Source organism: Seriola lalandi, unplaced genomic scaffold, assembly GCF_002814215.2.
Source record: "Seriola lalandi dorsalis isolate HSWRI2012SDOR001 ecotype SW California unplaced genomic scaffold, Sedor1 jcf7180002054893, whole genome shotgun sequence".
Classification (NCBI taxonomy): Eukaryota; Metazoa; Chordata; class Actinopteri; order Carangiformes; family Carangidae; genus Seriola; species Seriola lalandi.
The window spans coordinates 65,557-88,439 of NW_019525445.1; the positions used below are offsets into that span (position 1 = coordinate 65,557).

The 22,883-nt window shown below is 44.0% G+C and overlaps 1 protein-coding gene across 2 annotated transcripts in view; it reads right to left on the bottom strand.

Annotated features, from left to right (window-relative positions):
• Positions 1-22,883, bottom strand: part of LOC111672108 (transcription factor COE1) — an 88,884-nt gene that overhangs the window by 63,154 nt on the left and 2,847 nt on the right. For both annotated transcript variants that reach the window (XM_023429405.2, XM_023429403.2), the window contains exons 4-6: positions 21,771-21,826; positions 15,668-15,741; positions 11,002-11,070 (exon numbers count right to left, since the gene is read on the bottom strand). In XM_023429405.2, coding sequence (XP_023285173.1) covers positions 11,002-11,070; positions 15,668-15,741; positions 21,771-21,826 — 199 coding nt within the window. The remainder of the gene's footprint in view (positions 1-11,001; positions 11,071-15,667; positions 15,742-21,770; positions 21,827-22,883) is intronic.

Genomic DNA, 22,883 nt, shown 5'->3' on the forward strand with positions numbered 1-22,883 from the left:
TGGGATGTTTTCGTCTGTGGAGGTGCAATACACAGTGTTTGTTGTTGTTTGGGCGTGTGCTATGTGTTACCGTGGCGACAGAGACAGTGTGCAGATCAGGCAACCGAGTCTGGGAGGCGTGGATACATTTGTGTGTGTGTGTGTGTCTGAGTGTAAGGAGGTAGATAACAATGCCCCTCTCGGCAGGACACTGGTGCTCTCTTCCTGGCCTGCTCTGCACGGGAAACACCGCCCCAACACACACACATGCACATGCACGCACACACACACACACAGATATTTATACCTGTGTGGGTTACAATGACTTCACCAGCTCGCCCTGCACAGCCCTAACAAAAGGGAAACAAGACCTCATTGTGGACTAGTGTCCCCCACCACTCCCACACACACACACACACACACACACACACACACACACACACACACACACACACACACACACACACACAACACAGGAGAGCGTAGTGCTTGCAGACTCAGCCGTCCGTTAGATCAGACAAGGTTAGCATTTTTATTCCGACACGGCTATTAATAATGAAATGATGCATGGCTGGCACATTTACACTCTCTCCTCTCCTCTCCTCTCCTCTCCCATCTTTCCTCTCCTCTCCTCTCCTCTCCTCTCTCCTCTCTCCTCTCCTCTCTCTAAATTCCTTTTTACAGTTGTACAAACTCTCATACAGTAGGTAAACACACTCTCGCTCGGCCTCCCAAAACACCTCAACCACCAGTTCACTTTGTGGTAAGGGGAAAATTCCCACTCCCATCAGTGTGTCTGTTAGTGTGTGTGTGTACGTGTGTGTGTGTGTGTGTGTGTGTGTGTGTGTGTGTGTGTAGTCTGCAGGGAGTTTCCAGATAAACTAAATTTGTTTGCTTTTTAATGACAGAGCTTAAGATATTCACACACACATGCGCACACACCACCACTAACCACCTATCATGAATGAGCCGCTCTGTTCTTTTCCCCTTAATACCATGTGTGTGTGTGTGCATGAGAGAGAGAGAGAGAGAGAGAGAGTGTGAGTGAGAGCGAGAGAGAGACTAATGGCTGTCCAGTAATGGGTGTATGGTAAGAGGGATCTCTGTATGCAGGTACCCAGAGGCCTCCAACCACAGTCTCATCGTCCACCAGGAGGTTATCCACATACCACGCACGCACACATGCATGCACATGCACGCACATGCACGCACGCGTGTCAGCCAGACTTCCGTAAGCCAGCCAGTCAAGAAGCAATCCAGTCCAATAGTAGGTTACATAATCACTCTGTGAATCAATCAGTCAGTCCGTTTGTTGATCAATCAGCCAAGTCAGTAAGACAGTCGGTTAGTACGTTAATTAGTCAGTCAGCTAATTAGTCAGTTAGCTAAATGGAAATGATTGATATGGATCTGGCATAAACTCATGTCTCCTGTTCCACGTTGCAGACAGGCAGACTTGATTTTTCCCTCCAAACTGTTAAACTTAAGGCTTTTAAATGATTTCTGATGCACTGTGTCAGGTCTACAAATCCCTGGAGCGCTGCACCACAGCCTGGTTCTAGACCTCTGAATCACTGCCCACATCTCCATTTTTTTTTTTCTCTTCAGCATTACAAACAGGTCTGGTGTTGTGCTCACTGATAGAAGTTTCACTGGTTTGGAGAAACAACTGAGCCAGTCAGAGCTTTGTGGACAGGGTTAGAGAGCCCCGAGCCAGAAAACAGAAATGGTGACAAGCGTGGATGAGATTGACGCAGTGAAGTCAACCGACACAAAATAAGAACTCTTTAATCGACATGACACATTAAGTAAACCGCCTCGAGCAAAAGTTACTGCAGCTTCTGTGTTTACTGCAAATGGCGTCGACGGGAAGAATATGTCAGTCATTACTGACTGGTTAGAGAAAATAAAATAAAAAACGGTTAATGTGAGCACATCACGCTGAATGAAAGGGTGTGAATCATGTTTAATACTTTACTGAATCCTTAGGATAGAAAAGCCTTAGATCCTTAAATTCAAGACAAATCGAAGTTTGTTTTATTTATGCAGGTGTTATTTAGTTTATTCAGTTTGACGCCAGAATAATTAGTGAACAATAACCGCTTGATACACTCATGTAAGTTGATTTCCCTGAGCATTGTTTAGTTGCCAGACGTGTCTGTGGAAGAGATTTCAGTGACGGCATTTTAGCCAGTTTCAGTCTGGAATTGAATTTAGTGGAGATTCAATTTAAGAGAAATTGCAGTTTAGTTACGCTCTTTACTTGCAAGAAAAACAGCCAAATATTTACATGTTTGATATTTGGGACATTGAAATGAATATAAAAGCAAGCAAGCAATTCCCATATTTATATTTTCAATCTCAGTAGTTGTTAACGGACTCATTTTTCATTGGGTAGAACATTCACACGCCATTTTTTTTTTAAACGTATTTTCCATTTATATGCCAATAAATGTACTCCAATTTTTCTAATAAAATTTCATTACAAACGAGTGTCGTTTTGATTATTGTCTACTTTCACTTTTTCTGAGCATAAATCCACTGAACTACTCACAGACCGTCCAACTCTCAGAGTAAACGAGGCATCATATCGGCTTCGACAGGAACAGATGGGAAAATGTGTGTGTGTGAGGCCATCATGTCTGAGTTTGTAGCTTTTAGGGTAACGTGATCCTTGCCTAAGAGTGTATGTGTGTGTGTGTGTGTGTGTGTGTGTGTTGGGGAGGGGTGTATGGAGGGAGACAGGAGCAGGAAGGGAGGATGAGGGAGGTGAAAGAGGGAGGAAAGGGGGAGGACAGAAAGAGGAAAAGGGTGTGTGCGCGCGTGCGTGTGTGTATGTGCGTGTGTGTGTGCATGTGCGTGTGTGTGTGTGCGGGGGTGGGGAGGGGTTACAGGCACACATCTGTGTGGACCCTCTCCAGTCATAGCCCATGGCAGTTCAGTTTTCTTACTCATATTCACCGCCCCGTTCCCATAACACACAGACAGCAAGATGGATGGAGAAGGAGTGAGCAGGGGAGGATGGAAAACTTATACTATCCTCAGCTCTCTCCCTCTCCCTCTCTCTCTCCTTCTCTACCAGAAATGACCAAAAACAAACAAAAAAATCCATAGTTCTGTGATCGAGCCTCAGCCTGCGGCTCAGGGCCTGAGGTATGTGTTGGAAGATGGAGGAAAAAAAAAAAAAGAAGAGAGATTTAAAAGACAACTACTACTTCGAATACACAGAGTCAAACAGTCATGGAAAGAAAAACAGAGAGAGAAAATTACAATGAGATAAATAAAAGGAGAGAAAAAGAAAGAGGGAGGACTAAACGATCACCACTGCCCCCGACGCCAACATCACAAGCTCCGCCTCTGACCCTGAACGAGCCAAGAACAGTTCGTTTAGACAGTTAGTCGACAAAAAATGCTGCGTGTGTGTGCGTGCGTGCGTGCGTGCGTGCGTGCGTGCGTGCGTGTGTGTGTGTCCATTAAAGCAGGCAGTTAAACTAAATCAGCAAGTAATGTGAATGCCGAGCTTCTAAATGCTAAGACAGGTGCCGACTGAGATACTAAATGAGAGAAATGAATAAAACATACTCCTCTTTCTCTCCCCCACACTCTCTCTCTCTTTTCCTCTCTCTCTCTCTCACCCACTCATATACACAGTGTCACACACACACACACACACACACACAAACACAAACACAGTGAGAGAAGTGAATGCTGACATTAAGTCGATGGTATGAATAATTCCCAACAGTCCTCATCTCCAAGCAACCACTGACCTTTAACACAGGAAGTGATACTGCAACGCAAGAGAGGGAGACACACACACACACACACACACACACACACACACACAGAAACTGTATAAAAGTAACAGTGTCTTGCGAGTCGATCTGAACCAACTTGAACTGGAGTGCGAGACCTCTTGACAAACCAAGACTGAGAGGAATGGGACAAACACCAAAATTAATAATAATCCTCATCCCCTGAAACACAACAAACTGAAATGGGCCAATTTCCACTTTTAATTATCCCCCAAAAAAGAAATAAAATTATATAAACACCTCCAGCCTAGCACCTCCTGTTATATAAAGCTCTGAAAAGGATAAAGAGAACGTCCCCCAGAGAGATGGTCGTGGCCTCACGTCATCTGGGCCGAGCAAATTATAGCCAAAAAAGAAGAGCATATAACCACGGCAGCGGCTCTGTGAGGCTGTACTTAGGCAGAGCAATGCTTTGAGCTAAATGCTAATGTCAGCATGCTAACATCAAACACTAGACATCCACTACAAAAACTCTACCACAATCTGGTCATTCAGAGATATGGGTGCAGACAAACCTGGCAACCCCCCCCCCCCCCCCCCCAAAAAACAGACCATCAGATCGAGAAGTAGAGACGGAGCAACACTTCCCGCTACACTGCAGCCTATAAAAACAAGAACCAAGTTCTTAACCAAAGCAATACTCAAATAGCAAGAATGTGACACTCTGAGACCAAAACAAGCAGAAATATGTGTCACAAGCCGAGGGAAAATCACAACACACAACACAAGAAACTGTGCTGGGTTTTATTCCTCTTACAACCTTTTCCACTAAATTGCAGATGGTTAGGAAACTGTATACACTCTTGTGATTTGTTTTCCTTTTACACTGTAGCATTACCGCTTGTGTTATAGTAATCCTATCAGAGACATAAATCAATAACTGACAACAAAACTTTGAACGTCTCCTTTATTTCATACAAATTGTCTGAGATCTTTGTTCGGATTAGGAAACAGGGACGTAACTTGCAGCGGCTTCAGAAATCTTTCATGTGCAGCGACAGAAATGGTCCGTCTTTGACGATCCTGGAAACTTCACAGGACATTTTTAATGCCGTGTTGATATATGAGAGGCACAAACTGTGACTCAGTGGAGTGCAGCGTGTAGTGCGTTCAGTGTAGCAATGTGCAAACAGTTTTTATGTCTCAGATTCTGGATTATTGTATTTATATTGTAAACCTTTTTAAAACACGCTTTGGCAATATTGTGTTTCATTATGGTGATGCCAATATGGCGGATTTGAATTTGAGAGGATGAAGAGCGGGAGGAAGAAAGGAGGGCAAAGCAGGAAAAGAGAGATGAGGACGGGTCAAGAAAGGAAGAGGCATAATATCTTACTGTCTATTTTAGATGTGTGTGCGTATGAGCGCGCATGTGTGTGTGTGTGTCAGACAGTGACAGTTGAGCGAACAGTGACATGCCAGGTTGGCAGAGATATTTTGGTAACTAGGACAAGAGAGAGAGAGAGAGAGAGAGAGAGAGAGAGAGAGAGAGGGAGAGAGATGATGAGGAAGACAAAGGCAGAAAAGATGAAGAGATCGTTTAGAAGATTCCCCCTCGCTCCCTCTGTCACCTTTCTTCACCTCCTCCTCCTCTCCCTCCTCTCCCAGCTGATTGACAGCGCCCCCTCCTCCCCCACCCAGCACCCTTTGATTGACAGGACTCCCCAGACTGAGGCTCTTATCCCCTGAAACAAACCCCCCCCCCACTCCTCCTCACCTCCTTTCTCTCCTCTGTCTGCTGAGACAAGCCTCCACCCTCCCTCCCTCCTCACCCTCCTCCTCCTCTTACTCCTCCTTTCTTCCTTTTACTCCCGTGTAAATGCTTCCTTATCACCTTCACCTCCTCCTCTACATCCCTTCCTCCTTCCTCTCTTTCCCATCATCTCTTCCTCAAGCTGTGACCCCTCTTAACCCTATAGATTACACACACACACACACACACACACACACACACACACACACAAACACACACACACAAAAACGCACACACAAGAGTGCACACACACAGGGAACCCCCTAAACCCCCCCAGGCTTATGTGGGCCCCTTTAGACTTTAGGAGGACACACACTGGTACCCATAACCCCCCTACACTCACACACAATATCACAGACTTTCAAACCGCCTTCCACAAGTCTTGACACTGATCTAAGCCCTGAGCACACACTGCCTGAGACTATAACCCCCCCCCCCAAACTACACACACACCACACTCACACAGCCTGAGCCTATTAAGCCAGTCGTAGAAGTCTAAACAGGCAGCGAGCTGAGCAGTGAGGTAGGTAACCCCTCAGGGCCACGGAGAGAGTAAAACCAAGTCAAAGGAGGAAAAGGAGAAAGAGAGAGGAAGGGAGGGAGGGAGGGAGGTGAGGGAGAGTGAGGGTGAGGTGGAGCAAGACAGAGGAAGAAAGAGAGGGAGACGAGGATGGGGGAAGTTGAGGTGTGGAGAAAAGGAAAGAAACAGAAAAAGGAGGAGATGAGGATGTTGAGTGATTAAAAAAAAGAAAAAAGACAGTGAGAGATACAAGGAGAAGAAACTGAATGGCAGCCCCACCCACCCACACACACACACACACACACACACACACACACACACACACACACACACACACACAGGGGAGGAGAGTGGATGTGGCTCTTTAGGAGTCAAGCAGGCGTATGATAGGATATCGTTGCATGTCGTTAACCCTATATTAACCCTGAGAGGCAGCGGGACACTCACTGCGCTACAACATGGATTAACTGGGCCACACACACACACACATATATATATATATATATATATATATATACACAGACACATACACACACATACGCTGGGACGATGAGCAAGCTGTCAGTCACACACATGCACACAAGGACTGATGTCCTCACTCACACTATGCAAGGAGCTGTCAATCACATGCAAACTTATTCTTTTCTCTATTTCTTTCACCTGTTGGTAAACCACAAATGAAATGGCATCTTATTTTCTTTAATTTGATGCATTTCCTGCAGAGGAGGACACGCTGAGGGGAAGGGCAGCATTCTTTAAAAAAAATCTGAAATGTTTTTTTTTGTTTTGTTTTTTAATTGGTTGAGTTCACTCAACAGCACAGCGTGTTTTCACCTGTAAAGTGTGTGAAGGTATGGTCTGCTCTAGATCCAACGCTCCTCTGTCCATCTGTGTGCTATAACAATCCAATAGGAGTCGTCATCAAAGTGACAAGGACACGATCCCTCACTGGCTTCCCACCCAGGAAAATTCACAGCTCTGGAATGAACCAGAAGTAGACTGAGACAGATTTGATGTTCAACAATACCGTATGGGTTGTTTGGGGTTGTGTGGCGGTGAGTGGCACAGGGAAAACTAAACAGATAGAGGGAAGAATGGACTCCACTAAATATCAGCAATGTCTGGATGCAAATGTCACGTTATTCAGTAAAACTGAGAAGAGGCTGGCTTCTACAACAGGACAATGATCCGAAGCAGACCTCAAAATCCAGCATGAACTACATCAAGAAACACAAGCTGAAGCTTTTGCAATATCCCCCAATATCTTAAACATGCTGTGTGTACGAGACAAACATAAAAGAAGCTCAGGACTGAATCAGCTGCAAAAAGCATCTACAGGATGTGATATCTGCCAAACGGAGGTTATTATACTGACTTAGTAGGATGCCCAAACTTTTGCACACAACAAAATACTGTTTAATTTTTCCCTGTTTCCTATATGTGTGTTTACTGCAGAGATCGTATTTACTTCTCTTCCCATCAAAAATCAACAACATACATCATTTGCTGAGGCGTACAGCTGTATCTTAATATCTGCTTGTTTACAAGCACTAACACACTTATAGCTCTTATTTTGACTCTCTCTCTCCACATGTTTGGGTTGGACAGCACAGATCCAGATGTTAAACTGAGAGGCTGTGAACCACTGCAAAGTAGGGGGTGGGGGGTACAGGAAGTATCCCACGGTATCCACGGTAACCTTGACATTCCATCCTGACCAAGTTCCCTGACATCTCCCACAATTCACTCTGCTCCTCTCTCTTTTAGCCATGAAACACACACGCACACACGCACACACACACACACACACACACACACACACACACACACACACACACACAAGGAAACGCTCCAACTCTGTTATTTTGTCTTTTAACTTCCTGTCTACACTGGAAGTGGGAATGTGTCACAATAGCTGTGTCCCAATTCAGGGGCCGCATTTTTCAGAGGACGCGGTCTTTGCCGTTGTGGGCTGCTAAGGCCGGACCGAAGCCCTCCTCTTGTCGCCTAGCAACCTTAGCAACATGTAACTTTTTTTTTGTTTTTTACAAAAAAGGCCCCAAGACTTAGATTTAACAGTGTAGTTCCTGGACTCTCTCGGCATTGTTTGCTACCATATTATTTTCATAACCACAGCGCAATGAATCTTGGGATTGAAGGAGCCTTTTTAACATAGAGGTAATAAAAAGATCAGTTCTCCTGCACAGATCTGGGATCAGCTGATCATGTTATTGTCATGATGACTGGTCAGAATGTGTTGGTATTTGTGTTCCAATCAGGATGATATGAGAACAGAAAAATAAAAATCTTTTTAATCCAATGTCTGCAGAGGTATGAGTTCATATGAGCTCCTCCTTAATGTCGATGTATGTTCCCAGCTTTGAAAGATGTGTATTAGACAGTATGAAGTGGTCAGGACCACGATTCTTTACCTGTCTTTACTGTATCCATCAACAGAAACCAGAATCAAGAGACAAAAAGAGAGATATAGGACAAACCCAAAATGGGCGGGCTGCACAAGGTCAACAGTCACCAAACATCAATCCAGTAACACATATACTATTATTATATATCTATTATACTATATCACCTGTTCTTTCTATTTGTGGCCCAACCCAAGTCACAATACACACATGCAAAGATGTACACACAGACACACACACACCTTCCAGGCAAATGTATAATGGTGTGTAAGACGAGACGTCTGAGAGAGCCGACAAAAGCAGAGAAATGGGGCTGTGGCATAAAGATACTATAATGTCCTACACACACACACACACACACACACACACACACACACACACACACACACACACACACACACACAATTACCTGTCGATCATGAAGCCTATTGGACTTTGCACACACAGACACACACACAAACTGAGATTTCATGCTCTTTGAAATAGCTCCATCAAAGCTCACTTTGAGACACAAGTGTTTATCCGCTTCATAAGATTTCTCCAAACACAAAAATAAGAGGGGGAAGTGAGGAGGGGAGAGGAGAGGAAGATTTAAACTTACATATCCTTAAATATTACAAAGATTTATAAATAGAATATAGAATTCATACACACACACACATAGATATAAATTATATGTATGTACATACACATACATACATACATACATATATATATATATATATATATATATGTATATACAACTTCTTCTATAGGGTCAAGATAAGATAATATTTATGTTAAGAGATCTTAGCATATACATATATATATATATATATATATATATATATATATATATACAGTACATACATACATATAACACACGCAAACGGGACAGAATTGCTTTGATATTAAGATTTGATTTGATTTGATTTGATTTGATTTGAAAAACACATGAAACATCAATTCATGTATATTTGACCCTCGGATAAAGTACCAGAAAGTATTACGCTACGTGAAACACTTTGCTTTGTTTCCTTTGTGGTTTAAGAACAAAACAACAACACTTTCACACCTTTGGCTGCCTCAGCTGTCAAAGCCGTGCTGAGTCGTTGCTCTGGGTTAAAGCCTTGCACCTCCTCTACAAAATGCAGAGAATCAGGAAGTAAGAAAAGACTCGCATGACCTGATGACAGTGTGATTTGAGTTGAATTGATGTGGAAGGCATGAATATCGCCAAAAACAGAAAGTCAAGAGCTGATAGCCATTACAGCCGCCTATACCGTAAAAACACCAGGTGTATAGACAGGAGTGTGTAGTTTGTAGCCAGTGAAGATCATTAAAGAAGAGGGCTGGAGATACAGTGACATCCTGCCAGTGCTGTGATTATGTTCTGTATTAAAAAGGGCCTGAATATTTTCACATAAACATACATCAGGTCACACTGGATAATATTTACTATAATCTCATCAAAAAAGGCTTTAACTTGTTCATATATTCAACATTTTGTACCGTGTCTACAACTTTCTACAACCAAGAATCGATGACTGGCTTCTCTGATAATGTAGTGAGAGTGATGAGAATCAGCATAATTTCACCTCCCCTGTTGTGAATTACTCACTGCCAAACACACACACACACAGAAAACACACACTCACACAGCAAAAACCTGCTCACAGAGAGTTAAAACAACTGCCAAGAAGAAATCAGATTAAAATGAGGTTGGATCTCATTTCAGGTTTTCTCTGTCACTTTTTTTTTTCTTTGCTCATGACCCATTTTTCTGTGCTGCTGCAGGAGAGACGGGGGGGGGTAACTTCAGTCCTCCATGTCGACAGACAGACAGACAGGAAGAAAGAAAGAGGCAGACAGACAGACAGGAGCATCAGTGACAACGACAGACAGGTCCTGCTCGTAAACAGCTTTGTATTTTGCATTACGTAGAGGAAACACACACACACGCATCTGAGCACTGTTTGTTCACTCAAGTCTGAAGGTGTGCATGTGTGTGTGCGCATGAGGCTGAATCTGCCAAATATGAGGTAGCAACCGAGCAGCTGATGTGCATTTGTGTCCCCTCTGTTATAACATTACCGAACTGCACATGCACATGTAAATAAAACGTGTGTTTGTATGTATGTATGTGTGTGTGTGTGTGTGTGTGTGTGTGTGTGTGTGTGTGTGTGTGTGTGTGTGTGTACCTTTAATCCCTGCTACTTTCAGCAATTCACCTCCCCTCATGAGTCCTGCTGTTTGTGTTATAAATGCAAAGCGTCAAGCCGCAAATGTTTCACTCCGTCTGGCTTCAGAAGCCAACGCTTCTATCTGAGGAGCATCTATTTCAGGACTGACAGCGGATCATCTAAACACACAAACACCCCATCCCACGCCGCCATTCAAACACAGGTCACCACAAGTCCCTCATCCAGCGTGTGTGTGTGTGTGTGTGTGTGTGTGCGCAGGAGTGTGTGTGCGCTGGAGAGAGAGAGAGAGAGAGAGAGAGACAGACGGAGACGGAGTGAGAGATGTTACCTGTCGATGATAACAGGGTCTGAGGGTGTCTCATTACGGTTTCCACAGCTCTTCTTGTCACAGCACCGACTAAAAGAGGGGAAGAGAAGAGAAGACACAGGGCGAAGTTAGAACAGAGTCAGACGCAGGGAACATACAGTACAGTATCTGGAGGTTCAGATTCAGCTCATCTAAATGGCAGTGTTACATTATGCGCTTTGTCTGTACTCATGTAAAGCGTGTGTGTCACCAAATTCACAGCAATTGATCAAATCTGTCTAAAAGAGGCCACCGGGAGTTTTACAGAAAGCCTGCCACGCCGAGCAGGGCTCCGCTGACGGCACCGATAAAAATAGACTCATAAGGCAAGTGTATAGCGGCATCGAGAGAGAAATAAACTGTATTTTAAGGAGACCAGCCAGATGGTGAGCTTAGCCATTTTGTGTATGTGCTCCAAACCCTGCTAAATCTTAGTACACACTCTGTAGTACCTACAGCCATAATGAGTCTACTGACTGTTAGTAGTGTAATCTCAAACACAGTTATAGAAGACGTGTGTTTTCTAGCTCTGCTCAGTGGATAAACACTGTCCATCATTTCTTTCTATTACTGTCAGCTTCAAAACGGTGTATGATGGACACACACAGGGAGACTGTCTTGTAAAAAACCCATAGGTCGTTTGTGCAGCAGGTTACTATGACCCATAGTGGCGTTTTGTTGTTAGGCAACATGTAGCGGCCGCAGTAATTATGACAGGAGCAAAGGGAAAAGAGCGGTGACGCAGTATAAAGAGCGTCGAAGTCCGAAGAGTCAGGAGAAAGGAGGTTAGGGTGGATGGAGAAAACACGGGAATATGACACAGGAGAGCGGCGTTCAAATCCCAAGCGAAAGCAAGCAGTTTATGTCGTAACCATGACAACGAGGACAGCGTAACGTTGAGGAAGTACTTATTTTAACTCAAATCACAATCTTTTCCTAAACCTAACCAAGCCATGACCATTATTATAGTAACCATGGCGATGAAGGTAGGTACGCCACTGCTGGTACAGTCGGCGTGTTTTTTATTGTAACCATGGCTGCCGGCATAGGTGCGATATTTCAGGAGACACTCCTCTGGGTCGTATCAGAGGGGGGAAGGAAAACGCTGGTTGTTCGGGTTGGAGGAGTTGTTGAAACCATTGGCACCATCTGGTTACCATCATTACATTTTACTTTTCTTTTTTCTCTCTCTTCCCAAACATTAAAAAAAAATCTTTGTGCTCAGTGTTGGCTTCTGATAGCCTGCTCCTTTTCGGATCTTGTTCCAAGTCGGTGACATATCCTGTTTGGTTACACTCCAAGTCTAACAGCCTCTTTGTTTATTAGCAGAGCACAATGCACAAACCATTCAGGCAGTAATTTAGCTAAAACAGCAAATGAACACCAAATTATGTCCCGGGGCTCTCCCTAAACAGAGGAACAATGGTGCTGCACATTATCTCCATATGTCAAGAAACCTTTAAAATCTGTGGCATCTCATTTTAAGATTTATGTTTTGACTGTTTTGCTTGTAAATAATGTTATGAATAACAGACACAGATCATATTGATGTCTGCAGTATGTTCTTATTGCTGTAAGACGAATAACAAGACACTCTCCTGGAAACAGTTTCTACTCGTTTTAGATCTGGAGCGAAACAGTTTATTGACTTGCTGCTTATTTGAGAAAAAAAAAAACCAAAAAACACCAGGCTTTCATTTTTAAGAGTTGCACCACATGACAACTATCCTATCCTGAATGTGCTGATGAACAGGTGGAGTGAAGGGTGGGGAGGACTAAAGAGGCCTGAGGCTGGGATAAACAAACACACACACGCGCACACACACAAACACACACATGCAAGTAAGAGAAAAAAAACCTGGCATGTTCACCAAAATTCACACATGTACGTACAACAAGTCTGTCTTTCTTGCTTGCATCAATTATGAATAAAGGTGTAAGCAGGAGAGGTGGGGGGGTGGGGGATGGGGAGTGAAAGGGTGAGCGTGGGAGGGAAAGCTAAGACAAGAGGGTGAGAGGCAGAGGAAGGGTGGTAGGGTGGGAAGAAGAGGAAGGGGAGACGTCTCAGGTTTCCCACTGTCACAGATGGCAGAGGTGAAAAGAAAGAGACTGATATGTTACACCTTACACATTGTCTCCACTATCTGCTGCTCTCGCTCTCTCTCTCTCTCTCTCTCTACTCTCCCTGTCACTTCCTCTCCGCTGCTCTGTGATCTGGGTCACTACTCGGTCGCCAGCGGAGAGCGGCGAGGAACCAGCGAGAGGCTGGAGAGGAGGGAAAAGGTGGAGGGGATAAGGGGATGGGAAAATGGGGAGCAGGGGGAGGGGGGGGGGCTAAGTGATGAGGAAGGAGGGGCATGGAGGCAGGGGGAGATGAGTGAGGGTGGGAAGAGGAGGGGAGGGGTGGATGAGGAGGGGGGAGGACAAGAGGAGGAAGAGGAGAAGGGAGCAGAGTGGAAGACGTTATAAATGGAGGGGTGGCGGGAAGGAAAACGAGGGGAGGGATCGGGGGTAATGTAGCACTTATTGCTCTGGATCCTGGTGATCTAATCATCTGCTCTCCCCCCTGCATCTTCTCCTCCTCCTCTTCCTGCTCCCATCACTACACACACACACACACACACACACACACACACACACACACACACGTCTCAAAAGCATGACTGGGAGATGCCAGTTTCACTTGTTCTTTATGTGAAAATATAAGAAATGTACGTAATAAATTTTTACAGTAGCTTTGGTGAAAGGAAACAGACTGAGACAATGAATGAACTGATAACTGCTCAGTCGTTATGTCACAATAATTCACAGGTTCCAGCTTCTCAGATGTGAACATTTGCTGCTTCGGTCCGTTTTGTATCATTGTAAGTTCAACATCTTTGGGTCAAGCAGTTTAAAGACTTCAGTTTGGGCTTTGGGAATAAATTTCAGATACTTCGGATCAAATGACGAATTGATTAATCATAGAAACATGAACACTCACTTTTCAGGTGAATCAAGGTTTCCATCTTAAGGCCACCTGAATCAACTGTGTTTGTTCATGATTTGCACTTGCTGTTTTCTTTGTTGTCACTTCATGAGATATACAACAATAAATGACTCTATGTTTGATAATCTTTGAGTATAATTCCCTAATGAGATATCCAGCGTTTCAATATTAACATAATCTTCATTTTCAAGAGGCAATTACTGCCAGTGGGAAATCTGCTAATGGACATTTTCTCTTCATGTTTTAAACACAGAGAAATGAAAGTAAACCAATATTTCCACTAGAAACATGATACAAACTGTTCAGTTCTCCCTATCGTCCATTCGGCGGTAAAAACCTTTCAATATTTTGTGCCAGAGCTCCAACCAGGTTTTCGAGGCAGGTCTGTGTGGTGGCAGATTGTCTGGGAGCATATGGCTAATAGCACCACCATGACAATGAGCCACACGGATTAATGGACGCCCTGAGCTCTTTGTGTTGTGTGTGCTCCCCGTTGTGTGTTGTGGGTGAGGCCCCCGCTGCAGAATCAGCATGTGAGAACACGAGGCAACAGCCGTAACTTTGACCTCAGCAGCTGCTGCAGACGAGCAAACAGTTTACACTCGTTGCAGAAGTCGTACTTTGTGCGCCGCTGCTGCACTGTTGCTCCCCCAGAGGGAACGTTTGAATATTCCTGCAGGACAGACGCAGGGCGGACACCTCTCCACTGTACAAGTACAAGTTCATGCATGCTGTACAATGCACAATAGTTAAATCTTGTCCGCAAGTCATTCGCCACATGATGAACAACAATAATTTACAGTAAAATCTGTTGCCAAATACAATTTATTTATAAATTCCTTGCAAATCACATCAGAATTTCAATAGGTTTTCCATAAACCTCTGCAGCTGAACTGCCTGAGGAATATTCAGCCAGCTATAGAATAAGATATTAGTGTGCCTGATTTCACGGTTTAAATCCCTGCTTGTGCATACAGATGAACCCCAATTTATATTGTTACACTTAAAGTTGTTCAGTGACAAGGTCAGGGAATAAGAACAACTTAATTCATGTGCTAAATTTGAATTTTTATAAGTGGTGTGCACGAGCGAGTGTGCATATGCATTCTCCTTTGTGAGTATGTGTGTATATCCGTGTGTGTGTGTGTGTGTGAGTCCCTGCCTATATTTTATAGTCAGACTGTGGAGGAAGGCCCATTTGTTAGCCATGAAACAACAGGAGGGTTCAGATTGACTAATGAGTTTCTCTGTGTCCTAATTAACCAGGCGTCACAGACACACAGACACAGACACACACACACCTTCCATTGTATAGGATAGGTTGGTAAAATGCCTCTATAAATAGAACTCTTTCCTCCCAACCTACTTCCGAAGAAATTCATCTTTAGATTATAATTAAAGCAACGACTCTGATAGCTAAAACTCATCTTCCTCAACAGATAAGGTTTGGTGTGCATGCGAACGTGTGGGGGGGTTAATGAGGTAGACAAAATAAGAAATGTATTGAGCACAGAGAGGTGACTGGTGAGAACTTCCTGCAGATGAACAAAGTACGTTGCAGCAGAAGAAGAAGAAAAGAGGAGCAGATGAGAGGAGAGAGGAAGGACGATGATGAGGATGGAGGTGAGCTGATGAAAGATGCGTTGCAGTCATCCTCACCTGCACATGATCTCATGTGTCAGCAGCACTCTGCACATCTCTGGGTTCTTGTCTTGGCCTTCATAAACAATCGCCTGAAAAGAGAGAGACACAGAGAAGAAAAAGAAAATACACTGTGAGCTGAGAGACAGAGAGTAAACACAAATCCAGCAAACAGTCTTCTCCATCCATCCCTGATATGGTGCTGGTTAAGTTATAATAACAGAAATAAAAGAAAGAAAGAAGCTATTTCATTTCCTTAAACAGCTGGGCATTGTAGTTTTTAACAAACGTTACTCAGACAGGAAGAAAGGCGTTTGTTTGGTGCTCTGGTGAGTATTTACAGCTGCGAGACGGTGCATGTATGTTTGACTCCAAATGAACTACAGAGCCCGTGTTTGTGATAATGAGGGAACATGGCGCTTCGTGCAACAGTGATAAGTTTTTACTCGCCGTTGCAGAACAGTGCAGCACACGACTCATTGGCAACTTGTTAATATTTCATTGTTGGTTTTGCCTTTTCATTGAATGTGTTCACAATAAGCTCTAGAAATGAACTGTAACTTAACATCCTATCATCATTTGAGTGAGCAGAAGAGGATTGTTGCTGTTGAAGGTCGTCTGCATCAGTGCATGGATGCATGAAAATGTATTTGCATGTTCTCAGCACACTGCACTCAATATCTGAGGTGATATTTTTGCAGCTGAGGAGAAAACACAATGATAATGTCAAACTGGGAGGAATTAGTGTTTTTGTTTTTTACACACTGTTGCTGTGCCGTGCCTTTATTTTTCTTCCATCAGGTTGTGGCAGTTCCCACTTCACCTCAAAGAACATGCAGTTCAGCAGTAACACCTCCACATCACATACACACTCTCACACCCACTGTCTCTGCACGGGGCGTCTGTCACCACCCAACACACACACACACACACCTCGTTCACACACATTGTCTGAGAATATCCGCAAAATAACGAACCACATCTCCTCTGCTCACTCGCTGATCAGTTGAATCTCTGAAGTTGAACGTCCAGAGAGCAGCGGTCACAAAAAACAAAAAGGCGTTTCACCTGCTTCAACTACACAACATTTCCGGTTCAGGGTAAAAGCGAAAAAAAAAAACACAAGTCACACGCCACTAAGCTATCTATCAATCAGTACACACGCCCTGTCTGTCTTTGGTCTATTCCAGTCCGTTTGATCTGTCGCTCCTCAAAGCGGCGACTTCCACCGAGTGACAAGCTCACTTCAAGTTTCACTGTCCTCTGTAACAGTCTTCAGCGCGGGTTCAGACGACCTGCTGCCATCAGGGGGAACAGAAGGAATGAAGGTGATTCAGCCGAGTGAAAGCTTCACGAGTCGAAACATCGTGCAACACTTCGATGAACTTCGACGAACAGAAAACACAACGTATTCAACTGTGACCCTGATGATGCAAGTTCACCTGTCACGCACGCTCACTGTCTGACTATGACCGGGAAAGGTTATGAAGTGTCAAACAAAGCAAAACTCAAAAGTCTGAGGATTATGAATGACTGATATCTCTCTCTCTCTCTCTCTCTCTCTCTCTCTCTCTCTCTCTCTCTCTCTCTCTCTCTCTCTCTCTCTCTCCAATGACAAGACTCAACATTGCTTTTCACTGCACTTTTTTGTGTAAGAAAAGTTGTCCTTTGGAAAAACTGGGCGCTCCAAGAATTGACAGAAATCTAGCCTGTGTTTTACGGGGACCTCAGGGCCAGCATGTTCCATATGGGGCCAACATGAGCCGAGACTGTAGACTGAGCCCCTCATTTGTAGACGCTAAAGCCCCACATGGCACTTGGAAAGTCGCTTGGGGCTCTGCAGCGTTGATGGAAAACAGTGAGACTTGCCGCATTACGATATGGTAATTTTCCCTGCGTGTGCACATACTCCAGCTGAAAATGTACCGACACATGAACCTGGAGCCTCAAGGGGAATCTGGTGGTCCAGTGTGTGTAATATGAAACAAAAACAATCTAAGCTCGCAGCACAAAGTGCAACTACAGGTAGACAGAGCTATAGCTAAGCTAACATTTCCAGCAGAGCCACTTTTACCACAGAAGCTGTGCAAGGCGACAGCAGAGTAGAGGATAAATTACAATTTCAGCCACATGGGAAGTGAATTCATGTATCCAAAGAAACAAAATAAACAGGTATCCAGACTGAAAACAGTTTAACTGACTCCGGCCAAAGCAAAGAAGCTCCTGGTAACACAACACTGAGGTCGATCCAACGGCCAAGACATCTGAAACTGTTCCTCTAGACCCCTTCCATCAACATCTCAGCTGTAATATTTTCCCCTCGATTATGGTTTAACGAAAGCAAATGTGAGTGTGGGAACATTAGGAAAAGATAGAAGAGGCAGAATTTGAAGAGGAAATGTACTTTATAAGCCATAGTTCTGTCTATGATTAGACCTGCTCACCGTGCCATGGGAAAAGAGTGGGCCATGCAACTTCCTCTGAACTTGCTTCCTACCCTGGACAAACATGCATCAATGTCATCGCAACCTCTCTTTTCTTTTCTCTTCTTTGCACTTTTGCTCTTTTGTTCTTTTGTTCTCTCTATCACACACACACACACACACACACACACACACACACACACCTTGGGCCAGGTGAGTGCATTTATCTTTACGAAACAGAACTAGGCCGGATGTAACTGTGCTTTCCTCCAAAATCACAGAAGAGGTCAATAAATCCTGATATACCTTATTTTTAAAGGTTTATCACCTCTGCTGTTAACGCTGCGGCAGAACATAGATTTAAATATTTAGCAGGGAAGGAGGACAGACGTCTGTAGGCAGCAAGAGTTGTTCAACCAGAAGAGTGAAAAGTGAAATATAGGGTCTAAATTCATATGAAAAAAACTCTTTGTGGTGCTAGAAATAAGTTTGTGCAAAATCTTGCAGAATTTAAATCTGATCATGTCAAAACTGGTGCAACATATTATTTTCTATACATATATAAGTGATGAACTAAAGAAACAGGTAATTTTTTATTTATTTTTTAACTGCAGACAATATCCAGTTCTTCCCCTGCTGACTCTGGATCTGTTTGGACTTCACTGCATCGGGACGCCTCAGATATTGTGGGTCATAAAAAGTTGCCACTCACAGAAAAAAAGTGCTAAACTGAGGTCTGAAGTTTCTAATATCCTGAGGTCTCTCCTGCTTGGCAACCCGAGCCGCCTGCCATTTTTATTGACACAATTAACAAAAAAAGTGCGGCTAACATTTAATCCACCTTCTTTGTCAGGCTCCCGTGTGCGAGTGTGTAACTTCCTCTCCCTTCCCGGCCATCGTTTGTCTCAGCTCTCTTTTTCACACTGTCACCTCGTCTTCTCTGCTCCTCTCTTTCATCTGCCTTTTCCTCCTCTGTCTCCTCCCTCTCTCCGCCTCACCAAGCCTTTCATACAGCATCTCCGCCGCTCTCTCCTCCACCTTTGAAGTGGCGTGACATGCGCGGCATGTAAACAAGGAGCCGTTAAGCAGGGGAACACACTTCCTCCTGCGTTAGTGTCAGGTCGACTAGCGAGCTAGTGATCCGACAGGGCCGCAGTGACAGACGCTTTATTCTCTGGAACGGAGTCATGATCAACCGACGCCACGCTTCAGCTTCTGAAGGCGAGGAGGTGCTCTGCTCCTCCATTTAAACACAATCAACGCTGGCCCACCCAACACATGCATACACACACACACACACACACACACACACACACACACAAACAGGAAAACAGACTGAAATAGCAGAATAACAGAAGCAGGTGCCAACCACTGAAGAATCAAAATCATAAATAAGAGAGAAACGGAATCGATGAGCCAAATAACACCATGCAGCACAACTACAGTTCAGCAAAACTCATCCCGACTTTTACCGATTTTAATACTTGACAACAACAATAACCAAATCTGGAAATCTGTACTTTAAAGGCCCCATAATGTTTTGACATGTGTCCTGACATCACTTCCTGACAAGCTGCTGCTCCATTAGCTTCTGTGACTCTATGCAGTCTCTCACTGAGAGTTAGTTTCACTGGCCAAAAAAAGAAAAGAAAAACGAAAGTGTAACATGTCCCTGGGGTTTACTTTCTATATACAGAGATAAATTAGTGTCTTCAGCACTTGCTATTAGTACCTGAACCCGCCGTGCCCAATTAATTTGTTAGCATTCAAAAATGGAGTTTTCACCTTTGAAACAAGTGAGAGCTGCTGCTGCTGCTGCTGCAGCCGAATTATAACTGGGGTGAGTGACGTATCCGCAGCCACTCAGCCGCCCGTCAGTCTGATAGTGAATGAAGTTTTCTGGAGTAGAAGTCGATGTTTCGCCTGCACGATCTCTGCAGACCTTTTGTAGAGCAACGTTTACACAACTACTGACGTAAAACAGGTTTTTAGCAGCATCCCTTCACTTATTTGTTGAGTGTTTTCAGCTTTGATGAATTTACAACATTAGATAGAAACCCAGGCAGCTTCAATTCTTCTGTTTGGTAAGACAACAGTGACTGGGAACAATGAGTCGCTGACCAGCAGTGTGTGTGTGTGTGTGTGTGTGTGTGTGTGTGTGTGTGTGTGTGTGTGTGTGTGTGTGTGGTTACAGAGACAGTAGCCATGACATCACTGACCATCTAAGCCAACCACACGGCTGTTTTGGTTTGACCACCTGTTAGTGTTCCATTGCTCTACCACTGGGAACACACACACACACACACACACACACACACACACACACACACACAAAACAAAGCATGCTTTATTGCTCCATGTGCAGTTTTGCCTAAGTGCCTACACACATATATACATGCTCTCACTCACATATAACCCCCCCACTCACACACACAAACAGACACTCACATACAGACCAGCACTCACACAGGCAGATGGCCACAGGTGCAGCATACACCTGCCTGCATCAGCATCTCTTAGGAAAAATTACTTTTCCTTTCCAAACTTAAAAAATCTCTTTTAATAGAAAAAAAGCAGTTTAATTAGTCACACAAAAGTGAGCATGAAAAATGAAAGTGCATGTGTGTGTGTGTGTGTGTGTGTGTGTGTGTGTTTGAGGGGATCAGATTCGTCTTTTTCTAGTCTGAATCTTCCACTGGGAGCAAGGCCCGACTGTGTGCGTGTGAGCGCATGTAGCTGGCTGTCACCCCACCATGCTCAAGCTAAACAGTGTCATTAGGGAACAGTGTGGTCCCTTAAGCCTGCCAGACACACACACAGACACACACACACACACACACACACACACACACACACACACACACACACACACACAGTATGTGGTGCGGCATGGCAGCAGCAATGTGAGACTCTATCAGAGCACAGAGTCACATTAGCGAGCGTTCACCGCATAGCGTGGCTTCTTGGCTCCTCATACCTCACTACACACACTGACACACACACACACACACACACACGATGCATTACACCTGACAGAAAGTTCTCACTCTGTGCTTCTTGTGCAAAAAACAAAAAGAATGTAGTCCTCATCCCAACTGTTTACCTGAGCAACATCCAGCACTAACAGTCTGTCTTGTGTTGTTCAGTTTGCCTCTCTCTCTCTTTCTTTCTCCCAACTCTTCCTGCTGCTCTCTCTATCGCTCTCTCTCACATAAAAGTACATATAAACAAAAACACAAACATTAACATGAAAATTGGATCTGATCAGAAAATGCTCTCTACTCAGCAGACCAAATCCCAGAGGTGCCGTTATATCTTTCCACTTCCTACTGTGAGCAGCAGAATTACGCTCCTGTTCCTCAACACCCGCTCGCTGCCTCCTCACTCTAATCACAGCGAGAGAAGTACAGGCAAAAACGCCTGGAGCCATGCAGTGTGTGTGTGTGTGTGTGCCCCCACCCACCCACACACAGACACTGGAAACACCCACCCACAGAATTACACACACACATACACACTCACTTGTGTGTGTGTGTGTGTGTGTGTGTGTGTGTGTGTGTGTGTGTGTGTGTGCAAGTACATGCAGATAGAAGCGGTCGGCGGAGTACAGGCAGATCAGTGGAGCAGCTCATTGTCAGAGAGGTAACAGGAGAGGTGACAGAGAGAGAGAGAGAGAGAGTGTGTGTGTGTGTGTTTACCTGTTTAGTCATGGAGTCTATGAGTCGAACATAAAAGTCCTGCTCTGTTCTGATGCCTGTTGGGAAGCAGCAGAAGAACAGAAAATAATAATCATAAACCTTACATAGATTTTGACAAGCAGAGCAACACAAGAAACTGCATTTAAAAATATGTCAAATTAGGTAAACATAAAAAAAAGTGATCAGAGTGGGAAAAAATGAATGAACTTAATTATTCCTGCCTCACACAGCAGGGAGCACCCACAAATTTAAGGAGTCACAATGTGATTAAGAGAATAGGGATACAGAAAAAAACATATTTCTGAAAACACAACATTAAATCTATTTTTCAGCTTTTTTTATGAGGGAAATCTTGTTAATAATTTCACTTGTTTAGGCCTCAACACATGAGTCAAGTAAAACAATCTGAGAAGGAATATGCTAATCAGTCTTTGGTTGAACTGCTCACACAGACACACAGTAGCTTGACTGTAAGAGGTCACAAGCCACGAAGGTTAGAAACAACTGGAGAAGCTTGTATGTGTGTGTGTGCGTGTGTGTATTAAAAATTAGCCGGTAGCTGTTCAACAATTCACACACTGAAAATAAATGTTAGTCAACCTGCGTGTTTCTTTTTATCTCTTTTTTTTTCTTTTTTTTTTTTAAATGCAATACCAAGTTGGTTTTATTTATATAATATAAAGGTTTTCACATTTTGCACAAAGATATCCTCTATCCTCAGACCCTGGAGTCTCTGAAAACTGTGATTCAAACAGCCAGAAACCATTAGACTCCCATTCATGCTTCATTCATGGTGTTAAACGCTGTTGGCTTTTGGCTCAAAACATCTCTCCCTCACAGCCAATATCATTTGCAATGTCCATTTCCACGTGCAACAGATATTAAAGTCAATAACCACAGTTCGCACATTGCACAGTGCGCCTTATGCCCACATGTCGTAATCCCAGAGGAGTCTGAGTGTTCCTGCCAGTCGATGCTGTTTCCCTCTCAGCTTTACAGACTGAGCTGGTAGGCCTGAACACCACAATCCACAGCTATATATACACACCACAACAGCATGCAGCCAGCAGACTTCAGCTCAAAGTGTCACACAGACCACTTCAGGCTGGAATA